The sequence below is a fragment of the Diorhabda sublineata genome, chromosome X, assembly GCF_026230105.1.
Source record: "Diorhabda sublineata isolate icDioSubl1.1 chromosome X, icDioSubl1.1, whole genome shotgun sequence".
Classification (NCBI taxonomy): Eukaryota; Metazoa; Arthropoda; class Insecta; order Coleoptera; family Chrysomelidae; genus Diorhabda; species Diorhabda sublineata.
The window spans coordinates 30156016-30174942 of NC_079485.1; the positions used below are offsets into that span (position 1 = coordinate 30156016).

General features: G+C 31.8%; 1 protein-coding gene across 5 annotated transcripts in view; it reads left to right on the plus strand.

The window, feature by feature from the left end:
- Positions 1–18927, plus strand: part of LOC130450759 (neuronal acetylcholine receptor subunit alpha-7) — a 178581-nt gene that overhangs the window by 111119 nt on the left and 48535 nt on the right. For all 5 annotated transcript variants that reach the window (XM_056789376.1, XM_056789375.1, XM_056789373.1 and 2 more), the window contains exon 5: positions 4531–4711. In XM_056789376.1, the coding sequence (XP_056645354.1) occupies positions 4531–4711 (181 nt within the window). The remainder of the gene's footprint in view (positions 1–4530; positions 4712–18927) is intronic.

An 18927-nucleotide genomic window follows, 5' to 3' on the forward strand; every position in this document is an offset into this window, starting at 1 on the left:
CGATGTAGCAATCAACTTCTAAAATAACTCAACAGATTTAATAGTTCATAATATTTCTAAAATCTAAAAACAAATAATTTGGCGATAAATTGTAAATGGTATGATGAAATAATATCTCTTTCTAATAATTATTTTATAAGTATTTGCAGTGTGTGTGGTCGTTCGCTATCCATTACACCTCAGAATTTCAATTTTATTATTACGAAAATCATTCCATGAAAAAATAAAATATTTACGATCTTCTGCTGGCATGTTGATAATAACTTTTTTTCCTTCAAATCTTGTTCTGAAATGTTATTGCTCATGTTATCAAACAAGTAGTATTTTATTCAACTATTCAAGTACCCTAAAAAATTATATACAGAGTGGAGAAGTCAAGTAAAAACGTTGTACCTACCTTCAACTTCTTTAGAATGGGAGGAGCTACTCCACATTTTTTACTAAGAGCTATGGGCTTTTTATATAATGCTATTGTATTACCGTAATTATGTACAATTTTTATGACGAATAGCTTCCATATTAAATTATATCTGCCTCAAAACACTAGTCAACAAAAAAATATATTATTATCGTCGATCATTTCTTGTTTCAGAAACAATGTTGAACGTTTTATAAGAAGATAAAGTACTCAAATTAATTTATTTTGTACTGAGAAAACTTGGAGTTTACTGTGATTGAACACTAATAGTATTTCCGTAGGGTTCATACTCATATGCAAGTACAGAAAATGTATTGCTTTTCATTTAGTAAATTCACAACACTTTTTTTATAATGTTTCGAATTTTGCGGGGATTTGTTATTTCCTAAATTTTTACTATTGCTGCGAAAGAAATCTAAGCTTCTTTTTAAACCTTATTCAAGGAAGAAATAAATTACCTATAACTATCAATAGTGAAATTTAACATTCTTCTATTAAAAACCAGAAAAACCAATCAATTGGTATACACTCAAGACCCATCGCTCCCACCAGATTGTCGACGTCAAACAGATTAGGTTTTTGCTTCAATTCCAAATTTATTATATGAGATTTCTTCCTATATAAATAGACTCTGATTGAATTCTGAATGGCTGATAAAATATACCTTTTTGGAATATTTTGAACTGAAACTTCCTCTTCCACAAAATTTCCTTTTCGCAATGTTTATCTGACACTTCTTATAGCGGTATTAGAAGTCGATTCTCTTAAAGGTTTTTTGGTAATTTTCTGTAGTGGGTTGGTGACCCTGAATAACAGTTTCAATTTGACAGGTGACCGGAAAATGCATAATATTTTGACGAATTTTTAACGTTGACTTTAACATGGAATAAACCTTCCATATTATTGTGTATTTATAACTTAAACTCTTGACATAAAAAAAAACAATTACCACATTTTTTGCGATAATAGTGGCCCCTTTATCCCGCAATTCTGGTGTTGTGAATTTAAGATCTTCGCCCGACATTTCGCTAACAGGATGAGTTTTTTCTAACTTGAGAAAGCTTCTAAATTTAAACAACATTGTTAAAGTTAACTGTCAAACATGAATCAGTCCTATCAACCGACCGTCTACTTTACGGTGTAATTTCCCCAATGTATATTTCTAAAATATTTTTCTATGATGTGAATGCAAGATGAAATGGAGAAAATAGTATGAAATACTCGTAACCGAAGGCCATTACAGAAGTAGTTTCTTCCTGGAACTCTTTCTGGAATGAAAAGTCTTCTGTCGCTGGCGTAATTAGCTTTTTTCTATTTTTTTGTATGTGTATGAACCACAAATAAGGCAAAAACTGTTGGGAAAGTTAGCAACCTCTGAACATGTTGTAAATTTTGTTATACTATTAGTGCAAAAATAAATGTCTTGATAGACAATTGAAAACGGTCGTCGGCCATATCTTAGGTACAGATCATATTACAGCTTCATGGAGAAACATTATAACAAAATTAGCCCCGAAAACACTTGGAGATTATTTCCAGAATTTTTGGTCTACTGTTAGAGCATTTTTTAAAAATTTACCCAATTAAATGGCACTTTATATACGATAATCGAATTCTTCAACAAATTCTACGTATTTTCCATTCCACAAGTTTTAGTCTGCTTTTCAAATAAGATGTAGGGGAGAGTAGAAACCTATGAAAAAATGCCTGTAAGTCTCGTTCTGCCAAGCCGATTATTATGAATTTTATGTTGTTTGTAATAGCTTTTTTCTAGCAATACAAAATATATAAATTCTGAAAAATTTAATTACCAGTGTGTATGCTAAAGGGTATTGTTTTATATATTTAAAAAGAGGCATAAAAATTTAAGTAAGTCTACTAAAATAAAACGAAATTAAAATCAAAATAGCGAAAACCAAATGTCGATAACTTTTTTCTATTTCGAGATATCTTAAAAAATGTATAAAGGGCGAGAATTTTTCTTTAAACCTCTAGTAGGCTGGTTCGCCCAAACGAAAACTGAATATTTATTATGAGTGGAAACTTCTTACATTGGATCTAATTTGAACTGTTCTCATAATATTATTGCCGCTAGATGGCGTTATCTTAATGTAAATCTAATATTATGACCAATGAGAACAAATCATTGATTAGTGGCGCCCCAGGTGTTCAAAATGTCGTCCATCATATTCTATACATGAAATGATTCGCGGACGTGTGAATAATACAGCAAAAGCTAATAATTCTTATTACCTTTTGTATTTTTTCAATCATATCATCTTTCATCTTGGGTCTACTGGTATGAACGAGATATTTTATTCGGTCCCACAAATTAAAATCTAAGAAAATTAGGTTTGGAGATTTGGTTGGCCAAATAAATAAACCTCCACGTCCCATCCACCTATCAGGGTATGTGTCGGGTAACCATCTTGTTGTAATAACATGTTACAACGAATGGTTAAGGATATGTGTTCTGAAAGAAGAGGCAATTCGTTTTTTAAAAAGTCTAAATGTCTTTCTGCATTATCTGTCTTATAAAAAATATCGACTAATTATTTGTCCGCCTAGAATCCCTCAAAATAAACCAACAACCATAATACACTATGAACATGGTCTTCTTGTTTGGTTTTCGTTAATTATTATTTCATATTTTAAATTTTACTTGCTCTTGTTTGGCAAATATGTAGTAGCTAGGTTTTGATTCACCGCAAAAAAATACAATATTTTTAAATAATTTAACACAACTTACTTCATAAGTTTCCTAGACGTTTAAAGAAAAAATCTCGCATGTACATATCTTAAGATATCTCTGGACAAAAAAAAGATATCAACAAGCAATTTTCACTACTTTAATGTTAATTCAGTTTAGCTTAAAGACTTATTTCAACTTTCATCGTTAAGTTATACCAGAATATCTAAAATATATAAAATACCGCCCTCTAACATTCACTCTCTCCAACCTTTTATTTGATATAGACTAAACCTTGTGTTGCTAATTAAATTGTTTAGAATTTATATTGCTGGACAAAAGGTCTTTCAAACAACATCAAATTTATAAATATCGTAAGAATCGTAATTTTAGGTTTCCACTCTCCCCCACCTCTAATTTGAAGAGATAAGACTAAAACTCGTGAAATAAAAAATGCGCAGAATTTAATGAAGAATTCGATTATCGTATATAAAGGGCCACTTAATTGGATGAATTACAAAAAATTTCGCCTTTTTAACTTTTAATAATTTCGACGTGTTACTAGAGGCCACTTTTGTTATAATTTTTCTTCTACAAAAGCTGTAATATAATCCGATTCTTAGGTACAGAAAATCTCATTTCTTAATTCAAATACAACATAATGAATAGGGTTGATAATCGAATATACGATTTGTACTTCATAATTTTAACAATTTTATGTTGACTAGTGTAATTGATTGATAGGTCCAAAATTATTCCAACATTGATAAATTTTCCATTCACGATGGAGTTATCATAGATAAATAAATTCATTTGTCATTATTTGATTTCGAAATTACAGCGATGTATCGTTCTTACAATTTTTCTGTGGTTGATAAAGACTAATGGTCATTTAAACAACCGGAAAGCCAGATTTTGATCGCCTCCAATATATCATTAATCAAATTTTGTTTGCGTTGAATCTAGCTTCATATGTGAATGGAAAAATACTACTAAAATATTTATTAATTCAATTAGATTATTAATTAACTACTAATTGAATTGTTTTATTCGATTCAGTATATTTTGGTTAATAACTTTGATCTTTTTCAACTGGGTAGGAATCATTCCATAATCATTGCGTTTATCATTTCATTATTATATAGTGTTGCTTTTAACGTTAGATTAATTAAAACAGGATCTAACTGAAAGAATTTGGCAAACCAATATTAGAAAATATAATTTAAAAATAGGCGAACAAAAATTAGTGAGTTGATATAGGCTGACATACTAAACTAGACCAGCGCATTGGAGCCATAAATGTTGATTGTTGCATGTACAACCAAAAAAAATCGCGCTGTATCTTAAAAATAAAAAAAAAGGAACAAAATAATCCTGACAACACGAAGATCAGAAAATTTTAACTATTTGTGTTATTATGAAGTGCTGATGAGGGTTTCGACGGGACTTACCAAACTAATGTTGTGGTCAAACATAACGGCAGCTGCTTGTATGTCCCACCCGGTATCTTCAAGAGCACATGCAAGATAGACATTACGTGGTTCCCATTTGACGATCAACATTGTGACATGAAGTTTGGTAGCTGGACATATGATGGCAACCAGGTATTGCTGAATTCTTAACGTTTTTTGTTACTACCTTCACACATATCCACAACTTACTCACTGCGTTTCAAGTCTTTATTTATTCTTGTTTATCCTGATTAGATTAGACGATCTAATGTTTTCTCAATATTTTCAATATGGACATCATATAGTGTGAAATACTTTTTGAAAAATACTTATAAATAATATAAATTAGATAATGTAAAAAATTCGAGTTATCATAAGCTAACCATAAAGATTTTAAACCTTCGTCTGGAAAAATTTCCATACTTTGAATTCTTCTCTTAATACAAGGTGTAATGAATAAATACGTGATTGAATTTTCATAGTAGCAATTATTTGCTTGTATTTCAACTAGGGAAAAATTTGAATCCGTTCCGGTTTGTTAGGAGTATTTGTTGTGAAACACATTAACATTAAAATGAACAGAAATGACAAAAAAGTTCGCAAAATATCAAAATCTTTCTCTGTTGTAATGTAGTTTCTTGTACAAGTGGTTTGACCGATTTAGAAGTAGGAATAGGTCAGATTTAGCACCATGCGATTTTTGGTTTTCATGTCGCAATAGTTTTGGCACAAATTTTTAAAGATTTTAAAAATAGGTTGTAATAATACCATATTAAAATGGCTTCTTAAAAAAAATTGTTCATTTTTTGGACATTACTTAGACAAGTCGTTTTTTTATGTCAGTCGCTTTAAAATATCTGGAAATAAGAAAAAGCATAAAGACTCTTAAGCTTTACATAATTAGCATTTTTAGCTTATACCACGCTATAGTCTAATTCGAAGAAGGAATACCATCTCTGAACCTCCTAAAAACCGGAAAACCATGAATTTATACCCTAGAAAGAGCGGAAAGACTGGTAAACAGCAAACGGGGAGTCATGGTTTCCCTGGGGAAATAAGCGCTTGAATACCATACTTCATAAGTAGCGTATCGAGGAAATTAGTAAGGAATGGTCTAAAATAATGTTTTGGCGTCCTACCATTACGCTATGACCACTCAAAATTGACTGTATGATGGAGTTTGGGAAGCCAAAAATAAGGGACAATATCGGCATAAAACTTTTATAAAAATACGCGAATTGGATGTTTAAATTGTCCAAGATCTAATGAGAGATATTCGCAGAAAATTATACCTAGTTGAGAGCCCTTCATTCATTAGACACTATAGGGTTAAATATTTTGTGCCAAAACTGTTGGGACAAACGTTATAATAAAAAAGGAAAGGTTTTGCCCCCTTCCTGACATTATTATAGCATAAATTTTCCATTTTCTAAATGGCGTTCGTCTAATTCTCAATACTGTCATTTCTATCTGAGACTAACAGTTTTGATATAAGTTGATAGGTTCGATGACAGAACACGTGCAGAACACATAAGAAGAAGAGAATTCACTAATTGTCGTTGAGGAAATATGTTTATGTCCGTTATACGAGAAAATATTTCATAAACGTGGCATTACAAATAAAAGAAAATAAACTCAATGTGAAGTGAATTAAATTCAGTATCCGCTATAAAATATTTGAAGAATGCATATTAAGAAATATTTTGATGTACGTAGAATCTGTTAACATTGGAAGACGTAACTTTTGACCTTGGTGAATAAATCAACGTATTTATGTTTTCTTCCATTTTCATATAGGTTGGATTTCTAGGTTATAAATATGGAATTTAATATGTTCTTCCCAGTAGAAATGTTTCCGTTTCAGATAAAACACGATTTAAATATATTTATGTAAGCGGCGAGATAAAAACAAATTCCACATAAATGATTTCAAAACATTTAATATGTATAAAAAGTGACGGTGTACCAAAAACATGATTCTACAATTTCAAATTATTCAAGTAGAGCAAAAATTTCTATTTTGGGTTTATTATTGAAAGATAATATAATAAAGGGGACAAATGATGATTATTGAACATATTGACGCAAAATTTGAAGATGCTTTGAAAAAATAAAGGTCTTGAAACGTACACATTTGCACTCAACACTTTCGCGCTAGCAGAATGTCCGCTTGACTTTTTAAAATAAATCACTGCGATTGTGAAGCCTTGGCAAGACAGATTGAGCTATTGTTTTAACTAGTTTTGTGAACCAATTTGAATCAACACATTTTGATCGGTTATTAGTAGTCATCCAAGTACAATATTTACATTATTTACTGTCGTTCTGGTGGAATGAGTACATTTTAAATAAATTTTTTGCGTTAATAATGTCAGTTTTATTTATAATAAATAATAAAATAAAATATCAGCCTTCAAACAAGAAAAAAAATATTTTCATGGAAGTATAAACGACGTATTCCTCTCTTATAGTGTATTTTTATGAATGAGAGTAATAAAATGATGAAGTATTCGTAATCCATAGGCGTACCACTTCTTTTAGTAGACAGTTGAAATGTTTTTTCAAATTATACATCGAGTATTTTCGTGTGAAATAACATTTGCACAAATATAATGATTATATCGTGTATACACTTATATTTTCACAAAATTAACCTGCTTATATATATTTTATGTTTCCACAAGGTATGAAGAACATTATCTCACAATGGTTATATAGGGTTTGAGCTTGGATTTTTAAACAACCTTACGTTCAGGGAGAATAATTTTGATATAAAAATTAACCAGTATAAGTATAGCTACTTCTTAAAAATCCGAATTAGAATCGGAATCAGAAGATGAACTATTGCAACAAATATTTCCAATGATCGATCATTACATCGGTAATATTGTCCAGCTTCCACATTGCTCTTCTTCTTTATTCTTTTATAATAACTTTTTAATATCAATCATGTTGAGAGAATTATTTCTTCGAGAAATTCCTTCCTTTATCTGTGCCCATACCTGTACAATAGAGTATAGTTCGCAATAATTTGGTGGAACTTATTTTTCTTTGAATATCTGTGAATATTTTTTAATCACTCGGTTGTGGGTAATTTTTTCGAAAATCTCAAGTGCTAATTCAAATTATCTATTACTACAAGAATGGTCCTAAAAGTATCTGGCCTGACCTAGAGATGCCGGTAGTTGCTCGAAAAATTCCACGATATTAGAAAGTACGTAACCTATACAGCATATGTTCCAAGTTTGGAGACGCCACGTTTTTTAGTATTTGTTTGGCAGACATCAATAATGAACGTTTCCATTGAATTTGTAAACACGGAAAAAATTGGTCATCGTTATGTGATCCAATATTTTCATTTTGGAAAATATTATCCCAACCAATATAAACCTAGTTCTACTCTGGGTAAAATATTGGATAACAGAGTTTAAGCGAGGCCGTACGACCGACCTGCGAAGCAGTGGTCGACCAAATGAGGTGACGACTCCAAAAATGTTCAAGAAAATCCACGAAGCGGTACTGGATGATCGTCGACTGAAAGTGCGCGTAGATTGTTCTTACTTAGGTTGATACATTCAGTAAATTTACTCTGGTTATTATTTCCCAGAAGAGTCTTTGCCTGTCTCAGCCCCTACAGGATGTCCCAATAATTGGCTTTGCTCCTATCTATCTTCTTTTCCAGTGTTTTTCCCATGTTCTGCAGCTGATACCACAGAAGCTTATCGGCTTATCGGCTATTTCTCTTCTCCAAATTCAGACGGGTCGTTGCACGTCTATCCACTTAGGAACGCGGAGCACCACGTTCTCTCTAAGTTCTCCAGGGTGTTTCGAATTTCATTTTTCATATAGATACATTTTTTGAAATGATACATTGTCATCTGATTGGCTGAGCTGCTTAATATTCCGCCAAAGTTCACATCTTTATTTTCTTATTCAAAATTATTTAATACTTAATTTACTTGTATCAAGTTATATAATAAAAAAGTTCAGTGAAATACTATTAGATAGATTATATCTCCTTTTGTTCAAGGTGTCTCGGCACTCATGACATTCATTTAATCAAGTCCTAAAATTACATTTGTCGCCTCGGTAGGTATTCTCCGTGATAGCTGCCATTTTTTTCTTTTGATGGTCGCAACGAAGTGGGTTTGTCAATGAGAACTTCAGATTTGACATAACTCTACAGGACAAAGTTCATAGTTTGTTAAGTCGGCACTGCGTGAAGCCCAACTTTGGTCACATGTCCTTTAGATCAATTTACCAGGAAACGTTTCACAAACTCGTTTCAAAGATTCCGTCCAGTGGGAACAATGTTTTTTGGTTAGAACCTTTATGTTTTGTAGTTCACATGACACTCTGAATTTACCGTAACTGTCCTTTTCTTTTCGTCTTCAAAAAAGTGAGCTTCATCTGAAAACAAGGTGTTGGTAAATATTGAAAAGCTCTCAATTACCTGGATCTGACCAGCATCCTGAGGCTTTCATTCTTGCACCAACTGAATTCTGTAAGGATGTAACTCAAAAAGTTATGTAAAATACGGATTAATGATGATTTATTCACTTTTGAAGCACCAGAACGCTCCCGAATAGACAAGTCATGCTCGATCGGACCAAGTAGCTACGCCTGTCTACGCCTGGCACATCATTTGAGTCACGGACATTGGGAGCATTGCAGTTTTCAACGCTCTACAGTCGAGAGTCGAGAAAAGCTCTATAATAACTAAATTCCTAAGAACTAGGCTCAATATTTTACAAAGCAAAAAATGCACAATCACTTGCCAATTGAAATCAAATCGATATTATATTTTACGGCTTTTCGTAATCATTTGAGGGCATATTTACTGGAGAGTGACTTTTTGACAATAAGGCATTTCTCTCTCTCTCTCTCTTTCATTTCCCTTCGATCCGGTATGTCCCGGAATCCATTGTGTGGTAATTTTATTTTTCTTGTCCAGCTCGTTTAATTTTTCGAGGCAATCCCAAACAAGTTTAGATTCTATGATATTGGAGCTTAGAGCTCTAATGACTGATTGACTATCGGACATTTTAGAAATATTAATATTATTTTGTAATAAGATTTAAAATGACCGTACTATGTTGCGGATTAGTAAATAAGTTTTATTACTCTCCCGTCCATAAAAAATAGACTATGGGTTAAGATAATAATACCATGGATTTACTGTATAGACTGATGATTTTATTAAGTTGAAATAAATGAACAAAATGAAATTTGAATATGAAAAAAGATTCGAATCAAAATGTTCCTTTTTTGTGCGGTGAAAACTTTAAATGAAATTATTAATTAATCTCGTCATAACGTTCTAATCTCGTATAACGCATTTAATAATAAATTATTTAACATAAATTTTATGTAGGCGAAAGCTCTATCTTTGTTACTGATGAACTTTCAGAACGTAACGCGATTATACAAGTATTGCTTATTTAAACCGTCTATCTTATCCTTATAGTAAGTTATTTGTCATGAAAACGAGAATTGTATATCACTTCTACCTTCCACTAGAATGAACTTAAGTAGAATCGATTGCTTACTGTATATATATATATATATATATATATATGTGTGTGTGTGTGTGTATATTCTCAAATAGTGATTCACGTTGGTATCAGATACAATCTAGCTAAGACAAATATCCTTTTCAATCGATTACAAGACGACGATTCAACTAGTTAACAAGTGTTTACTAGGCTTAGGTAGATGTGTTACCATAACAGGTTGCTTTATGAGTAAATAAATTAATTAATAGTAGCATATCTATTGAAATAATTAGTATTGGTCTTGTGATTGATATTAATCTTACACTATCAACAATCACTAGTGTTTTGCGTCAATCGTCCTCTAGACATACTGCACGCCTAGCTGCTAGGGTGGTCTATGTTAGAGGTTTTTTAGAATAGCGCGGGCAAATTCGTACACTTACACTTTTGAAAATACCTAAAATATTTGAATTTTACCATTAAATTGAGTTTTGTTTGAACCTTGGTCTGGATTTTCGACAAAATGACTTCCATCTATAAATACGTCCAATGGATTTTTTTCTATAGACGTACTGGGAACAACTAAGAACTGCCATCGGCTATATATCTGGAACGGATCATATTACATCTTCGCGAGAAAAAAAAATTGGAGAGAAAAAGACATGGAAATTATTTTCAGAATTTGAGGAAAAAATTTTTAAGATATACCTAATTAAGTGGTACTTTATATAAAATAATCCAACGTTTTAACAAATTCTGCACATTTTTCATTTCACAAGCTGTAGTCTATCTCTTCAAATCAGAGCTAGGGGAGAGTGGGAATCTTGTCATGAAAAATGACTGTAAGTCCGGTTCTACTTTGCCAATATTTATAAACTTGATGTGGTTTGTAAGACCTTCAGCCCAACAATACAAAATAAATTCTAAACAATTTAATTAGCAGCTTAAATGTTAAAGGACGCTCTCACATTGGACTTCCTGCGGTAATTCAAACTGTTCTCATTACCTCTAGATGGCGTTATCTAAATGTAAGGCTTATATTACTAACAATGAGAACAAATAATTAAATAAACCATGTGACAAATCTAATAATTAACATCTGAGGTAACTAACTACGTAATTGGTGGAGCGCTAGGTGTTCAAAATGGCGTCCATAATTTTCTACAATGAAATAATTCGCTGACGGGTGGATAAGACATCAATTTCAATTTTTGCCATTGAAATACTTCGTATTATCATTGTTATTCTTGAAATCACACCAACTCTTGTCGTGCGTCTATTGGTTAAGTCTGAAAATTTGGGTGGCCGAATAAATAAATTTTCATCCATCAGAGTTCATCGGAAAAATGCCGAATATATATGGAATACACAAGGCAACCATCATGTTGTAAGAACATGTCACATGTCAAATGGCTAAGGGTATGTCTTCTAGTAGAAGTAGCAATTCGTTTTTTAAAAATATTTTTTGTTCATTAACTGTCTCATTAATAAAAAATGACCCAATTATTTGTCTGTCTATAATCCCCCACCACACATTTATAGTCAAATGACTCTGATGTTATTATGGCGATTTACTCTACCAATACTATGAACATAACCTCATTTGTCCACGAAATTCGTGAAACTATTTCAGGATCGTGGCCTGAATTAAAATGCCATACATTCAGAATATCATATTTCACTTTGCTTTACTAGTAAACAAAAATAACATTCAAATAATTAATAAAACACAATTTACTTCATCAAAAAAATCTCAATATCAAAAATATATGAAACAACGCCCTCTAACACTCACTCTTTTAAACAACATAGTGTATAAAAATCGACTAAACAGAACCGGACTTTCAGGCAGTTTTTTATAACAAATTCCCCACTCTCCCCCACCTCCTCTTGGACGAGACTAAAACTTGTAAAATGATAAATGCGCAGGATTAGTTGAGAATTCGATTATCGTATATAAAGTACCACTTAATTGGGTACATTTTAAAGAATTTTTTTAATTTCATATTTTCAAATTTTCTCTTCAGTAGTGGAACTAAAATTCATAATGTGTTTTCTCTGTAGCTGTAAAATAAAATGTTCCTGAGATATGGGCGACGGTCGTTCTTAGTTGCCCACCCGGTACAACAAACTGGATTCGAGGAACGTGTCAGGCAGTTTCACTAAATAGTAATAATTTTTGAAACAATATTTTCTTTACTTATTTATCCATCAATGTCCACATCTAAATTTATGTTGAAGCAACTTTTATAAAAATGTTTCCGCGTTGATGGTTGTAGTCATAAAATGGCGCAAACAATCTAGATCAGCGTTAATAGTTCAAAAAAGGGTCATTAAGTGTCTGGTTAGAATGTTCTCGTTTCCTAACGGCCGAGAAAAGCTTTAATGAAGCTCAAATTAACACATTAGAACAATGAAATTATTAGTGTAATTGAATTAAATGCTTAATATAACGCATAAGTAAATATTTCAAGCCACTATTGCATTGCCAAGATCTAGGAAATCGTCGAAATTAGGCTAATGAGGGATGATATCAATTATCTCGTACACGACTAGTGTGATATGTATAAATTTTGATTTGTATTTTGATTTGTAATGTGGCTGCTATTAGGGTGATATTCTCATAGTTGTCACAATTGTTTTTGAAAATATAAAATATAACAAAGTATTTTGTTAAACTACTTTTGTTATATTCCGACGAGTAAGAATGAATTAATTTAAACGTGGTTTAATGAACTACAACTGAGCTTGAAAAAAGATACAACATATTCTCAAAATTTTGTCCATTCATTCCTATTAATGACCGTTGAAAATTTCATTTCTCTGACATAGTGTACTCTAACATGCTCTAGACTCGCTACAAAACTCTACGTTCTACAAACACGAAAATATACCCGCCATTTTGTGTATATGGCAGTTAAATTCTCCAAATCGAGCGCCTCAACCTACTTACAAACAAAATTAAAGCCATCCTTCCAATGTACCTCCCATCGACATTTCCCTGTGCAAACTTAACAAACTGGAACAAATTAGGAGAATTTGTTTCTAAACTCAAAGAATTTCCATAATTTACTTCGCATGTACAGATGGATCCAACGTCACTACAATTTAAGTTACCCGAAGCAAGTAAGGTCTGCACTGGAGATCTCTCAACTTAATCTATATGAATAGCCAATTTTATCACCAAATAACAGTCCAAAACCACGACAAATTGGTAGAGGAACAGCGAGGGAAGTGCAGACGTGTAAAAGTGCAAAAACTGTAACAGAAAACAAGTATAGAAACTACGCGAGGATCACTTCCAAGTTAAATTAACTAGGTTATAAATAAATCATAGTGAGTTTACTCATGGCTACTCATTTACTCAATCCATCTTTGGAGTATGGCTCGTACATTTGGAGCTTGACTCCCAAACATACACTCGGGATGCTCGACCCAATACAGAAGAAAACAATTCGACTTATAGGCGACCCAGAGTTGACTAGAAACTTGGACAGCTTAGAGCATAGAAGAAAGGTCGCTGACCTGACTCTGTTTCACCGATACGACCTAGCTGTCCAACATAATTCCACCTAGAGCAGTACACCGAGTTCGCTCGCAGATGCCCAGAACGTCAATTTGAGACTCAATTTCGAGACTCCTTTATTTGGAGAAGTGCAAGCCTGTGGAATCAGCTACCAATGCACGTCTTTCCCGAGCACTACAACCTACAGAAGTTCAATCAATATCCACGCATCTTCAGATGAACTACTCGAGTGGGCTCGCTTTTCATATGAAAAAAAAAAACTCATAAAACACCTAAAAAAAGACTGCCGAAACTTTCAACAATCAAAACAAGGCAAGAACTTTCATAATAATCTAAAAAAAGTACTTGAAAAAAAAATGAATTTCATATAATATTGACAAAACTACGAAGAGTGACTTTTAAATAACAAGACTGGAAATAAAAAATATTTTATTTTGATATTATCACCTTCAATATACAACCCTCCTCTATCCCTACATCGCTCCATGCAAATTTTTCATTGTGCGGAACAGTGCAGGAAGTCTTCACGTCAGTTCCTTCAGAACGCGGCCTACTTTCTATTTTACAGCTTCAACAGACTCAAATCTTGTCCTTTTATTGTAAATTTGACCTAAGTGAAGAGATAGAAATTACTCGATGCAACATCCGGTGGATAAGGAGGGAGTCTAGCACAGGAAAGTTGTACTTGACTAGAAGCCTCTTGACAGACCGTACGGAATGATGCATCAGTTTTGCACACATTCTTCGCATTTTAATCTTTTTACGTAAAATTGGTCGCCCACATTCTTTGTCAATTTATTTAGATTCACTAATCGCAAGAATACTTAAGCCACGATCAGATCGAACAAGATCACCCACAGATATTTTCATCCCTTTTTGACATCTTCTTGACCATCTTGAAAATGCTTAAACAACACAAAAACACGTGGACACGACAAGCATCTGTTGCCTTACAAATAAATTATACATTTCAGTTGAAGTTTCTCCAAGTTTCATGTGAAATATCACAACAATCCGTTCCTCTATTTTTACATCAATCATTTTTGGTACAAAACAAAAAACATCCCATATTAAAACGAAGGCCACGGCTACGCTGGTTTGTCTACAGACAAAGTAGAGATCGCATTCGAAAGAGTAGGCTTCAGACAGCGAACAGTGGCTAAACTTAAACACATACTTTTTCTATAGCAGCGCTAGTCTCATAGCGACACCTCGTATAATCCATTTATGATTTGGTTACTAATAACCCCAGTTGAAAATGCTTTCAGCTGGAGAAAACATAGAGAATATTAAAGATTTCTGAAGATAAATAACACGATGATCGATTTGGAATAACAAAATTCCATGTAAAGATAATAATGTAAATACAATGCAAACATGATATCGGTCATATTACAAATCAATATTTACGGAAACCGTTTCCAAAATAACTGAGGTGTACCTGAAATTCACTTTACATTATGTTAGATTATAAATAATTTCTTATCATTGTTATTATTGTGATCAAATATAAAATTTTCTTCTATTATATTCTACTGAAATAATTATTTCAAATGTGGCTGTAACGAGTTTAGTTTTATTTATTTTTTGAAAAGTTATATTACGTCAAAGTTTCCTCATTATTTTATAATGACATCGTTTTATAATTAATAGGAAAATAATAAATATGCAATATTGTGACACAACTCAATCTATCATCTGATGAAAATATTTAAAATAATGACTCTATTCTAGTTAACAATAAATTGGAACGTATTTATTGTGGAAACTTTACGCTCTGAAGTATACAGGCCTGGAACAACCAAAATTGTTTCCAAACTTTATTTGTCTTTCACTGAAAACCATAGTGTATGAGGTTACCACTTGTTAAGACACACTTATAATGAGCATTCTAACTATTTTAGGTATTAACTACAAACTTTCGATAACAAACTAATCCTTTAATTACAACTAATTGTTGACTTCATGATTGTATTTTGAATCAAAGTACTTTGATTATTATTTTCGTGCTGTTTTATTATGGAAAAGTGTTTTACTTTTGCTGCAAATATCAAATTTTAGACGATATATCGTTGAAATTATTTCATAACTTCACATCCAACAACACAAGTTTATCAAACTAAAATACCTATATATTGAATTATTGACTTTTGTTAAACAGATATTCAAATTGTTAGAAGGAAATCCTTGATTCTTAGATTTTTTAATTTTTTTGTTATTAAACTATTTCCATTTCAGGTCCCTTCTTATTGTAATTGCCCTTTTTTAATAGATAACAATCTTAACGTTTTGACTTAATTTTGGTCTTCATCAAAATATAACTTCACATTAGCAACTTGGATAATTATATCAATAACGAAATAAAATATATGTCAACCATACTAAAAAATCAGTTATCGTATCACAAAAAATAATTAGCAGCCCCCAAATAAATAATTAATAACATTGAAATTGATAAAATAGAATTATAAATTGTCTATCATTGACCAACTATATGTTTCAAGGATTTTTTTAATAACATATATATGTTGGTATTCCATGGTTTATTAATACAGTTCTATTTTTTTATGTGTTTATAACCTTTCATCTATTTTCCAAATATTAAGATATCTGTCCTATATAAGCAGCTTCATAATCATTACAAGGTAGTTGATTTGATATTACCAGTTTTGTTTTTGGATACCTTAAATTTTAAGTTATTGAAAATATTTGATGTCCTTTATAACGTATCCTAATATCACATTTATTGAAATAATTTAATAATTGTTGAGAAAGTCCTTGTATATATGGTGATTTCGATGTTAAAAATTTATTTTGAACTAAGAGGCACACATAGTATGACAGCCTAAAAATAGGCAATTTTTGGGAATTAAAAAAAAAACTAGTGAATCAGTCGTTTTAAAATTTGGAGGGTATATTTATACATGTTTTGAGAATTCACAGTAAACCGTGCGATCTTAAATTGTTTATACCGCATATTTCTCAACCGTCTTCATGGTCCCTGATGATTTTAGCAGACTCAAGAAGTACTGGTTAACGACTTTCTCCATGACTTTGGTAATGGCTGCGTCTAGAGCAATCAGACGGTAGTTGTTGAGAAGCTTTTTTTTCTTTTTTTCGTATGGGTTGAACCCGAGCAAATTCCTAATCTGCAATGAAGAGACCTCTTTTATTTCCTAAGTAGAAGAGTTTGCATAGCGGGCTTGTAAATCAGCTGTGTAATTCTTCAATACGGTTGGTGGTATTCCATCTGGGTCATTGGTTTTATTGATGTCCAAGCCTTTGAGAAGTTTTGTCACATTGAGATGTGTCGAAATTTTACCACATCTCAAATATACTGCAAAAGTTCAGCTGAAACTTGTTGGTATTCACCTTCTACAATTTGCAGCACTTAGTTCGGACCTTGCATCATCAGATTATTATTTATTTAGATCCGCGTGGGTAAAATTTGAATCGAAAGGAGACGTTGAAAACGCAGTGCGTAATTTTTTTGTTGTTAAGCCCAAATAATCGTTCTACCAAGGTCTCAGAGAACTTCCTGAACGTTGAGTTTAAAAACCTTGAAATACGATGAGCAATATTTCAAACATTAAAACTTTCTTTCTGTATGATTATTAAATAAACAAACAGAACATCGAAAATCGACATTATTTATGAGACGTATTTCTAGCAACTATCTATATTTGAATGAATCTACTTGTATATTTTTGAACACAAATCTTGGATAATTATAAATAGTTTTAGTACATATAAACAACTCAAAGTATTGCGCATTCGCCAAATATTGGATCGTTGCCTTCTAGTGTCAAGTGCTATTGATGTTCGTAACTCAACTCGTTCAGTGTATTCATAAATTTAAAACTGTTTGTATCTTCAACCTTCAGACTAAGCTTAGGCCAATGTTGGCAATCTGCATTTTTCATTTTCTCTGTTTCGTATAAAATTAGAGCATAAATAAAATCACGTAGCAATGATAAACATCTAAAAATAATTTGAAGCTTAGAGACTTATTTCATATTTCGAGGTTCTCTCGTAGTCCAGCTATACTTATTTTTCTCGTCATATTCCTCGTTTTGTAGGATTAAGTGCAAGAACTCAATTTTACATTACTGTTTGTTTTTAAAATGAAAAATGTCTTGCGAACTAGGTATTGACTACATTTTCTTTCGCATTTTTCATTTAACTTTGTGAGGCGGGAGCGATATAATGTTTTTTTCTAATTATCCCGGTTCCTGTTCTTGTTTACTTCGTTACTGAACTTATAAGTAGGAATACTGGACAAAGTAGACGCAACATACCCTTTATAAAGGCTGGGGTTATTCCAATATCGAAATATAATGAAACACGGATTAGTAAAAGCCCCGAAAAAGTTGATTACATTCCAGTTGATTGAGTAAATTATCCAACCCCTATCATCTTTATTACTGTATAAAGAAAAGAATTTGCATGTAAGTTCTGAAACTTGGACGGCATTTTTTTAACAGGCTCTTTAAAGTTTTGATTTTAAACGATATTAACATATTAATAATATGTTATCCATACTTTACATCATGCTAATTATCCTTATTAGAAACCCCTGCTGTTAAAACGTTCGTTTCATCAGTGGATTGTGAAATAATCGGATCCCTTATGTAACTTCCATATCATCTAGTGGCAAAAATCAAGCTTTGCTGTTTTGGTTACACAAAGAAAAATACAGATGGTGTATGGGTTCTATGAAGAGTAAAATTGCTTTACTCAATCATTTTATCTTTGTTTTGAAATAAGGGAAAACAAAGTTGATGAGCGTATATAAACAGATATTTTCTCTGCCGAAAGATTATCCTTTTATTAGAAACCTTTGAGATTTGAAATCCTTCAACTCATTCCAATGTACCTCAAAATATTCATTATCATTAGCTTGATGACTACACGACTATAAAATCCTGATTTTAAATATAATTATCAATAAACATATATTGTAATTAAATTAATCATAATGAAAAACATCTTTCCCCACAATACGTACAAGGACTACCTCAACATCTATCAAAGTCTCCTAATAAATTAGAATAAATGACATAATACAATATCAAAATATTTCTGAAACCTGAGATATAATTTGAGAAATAGTTGATGTTGTATACATGGGGCAAACATGTCAATATTTGGAAAATAGATGAAAAAATCATCGATGAGATTATTTAACAGCATTAACAATCCACGTGATAGCAAAAAATACATTAAGTTATGCGAATATAAAAAACTTGTTGGAGCGATTTGGGGTTATTCGTTGAGTATTCCGTTTTCAAATTAATTAGAAAGGGCTACAAAGAGATTTTTATTATACATTAAATTTTTCGTTTCCT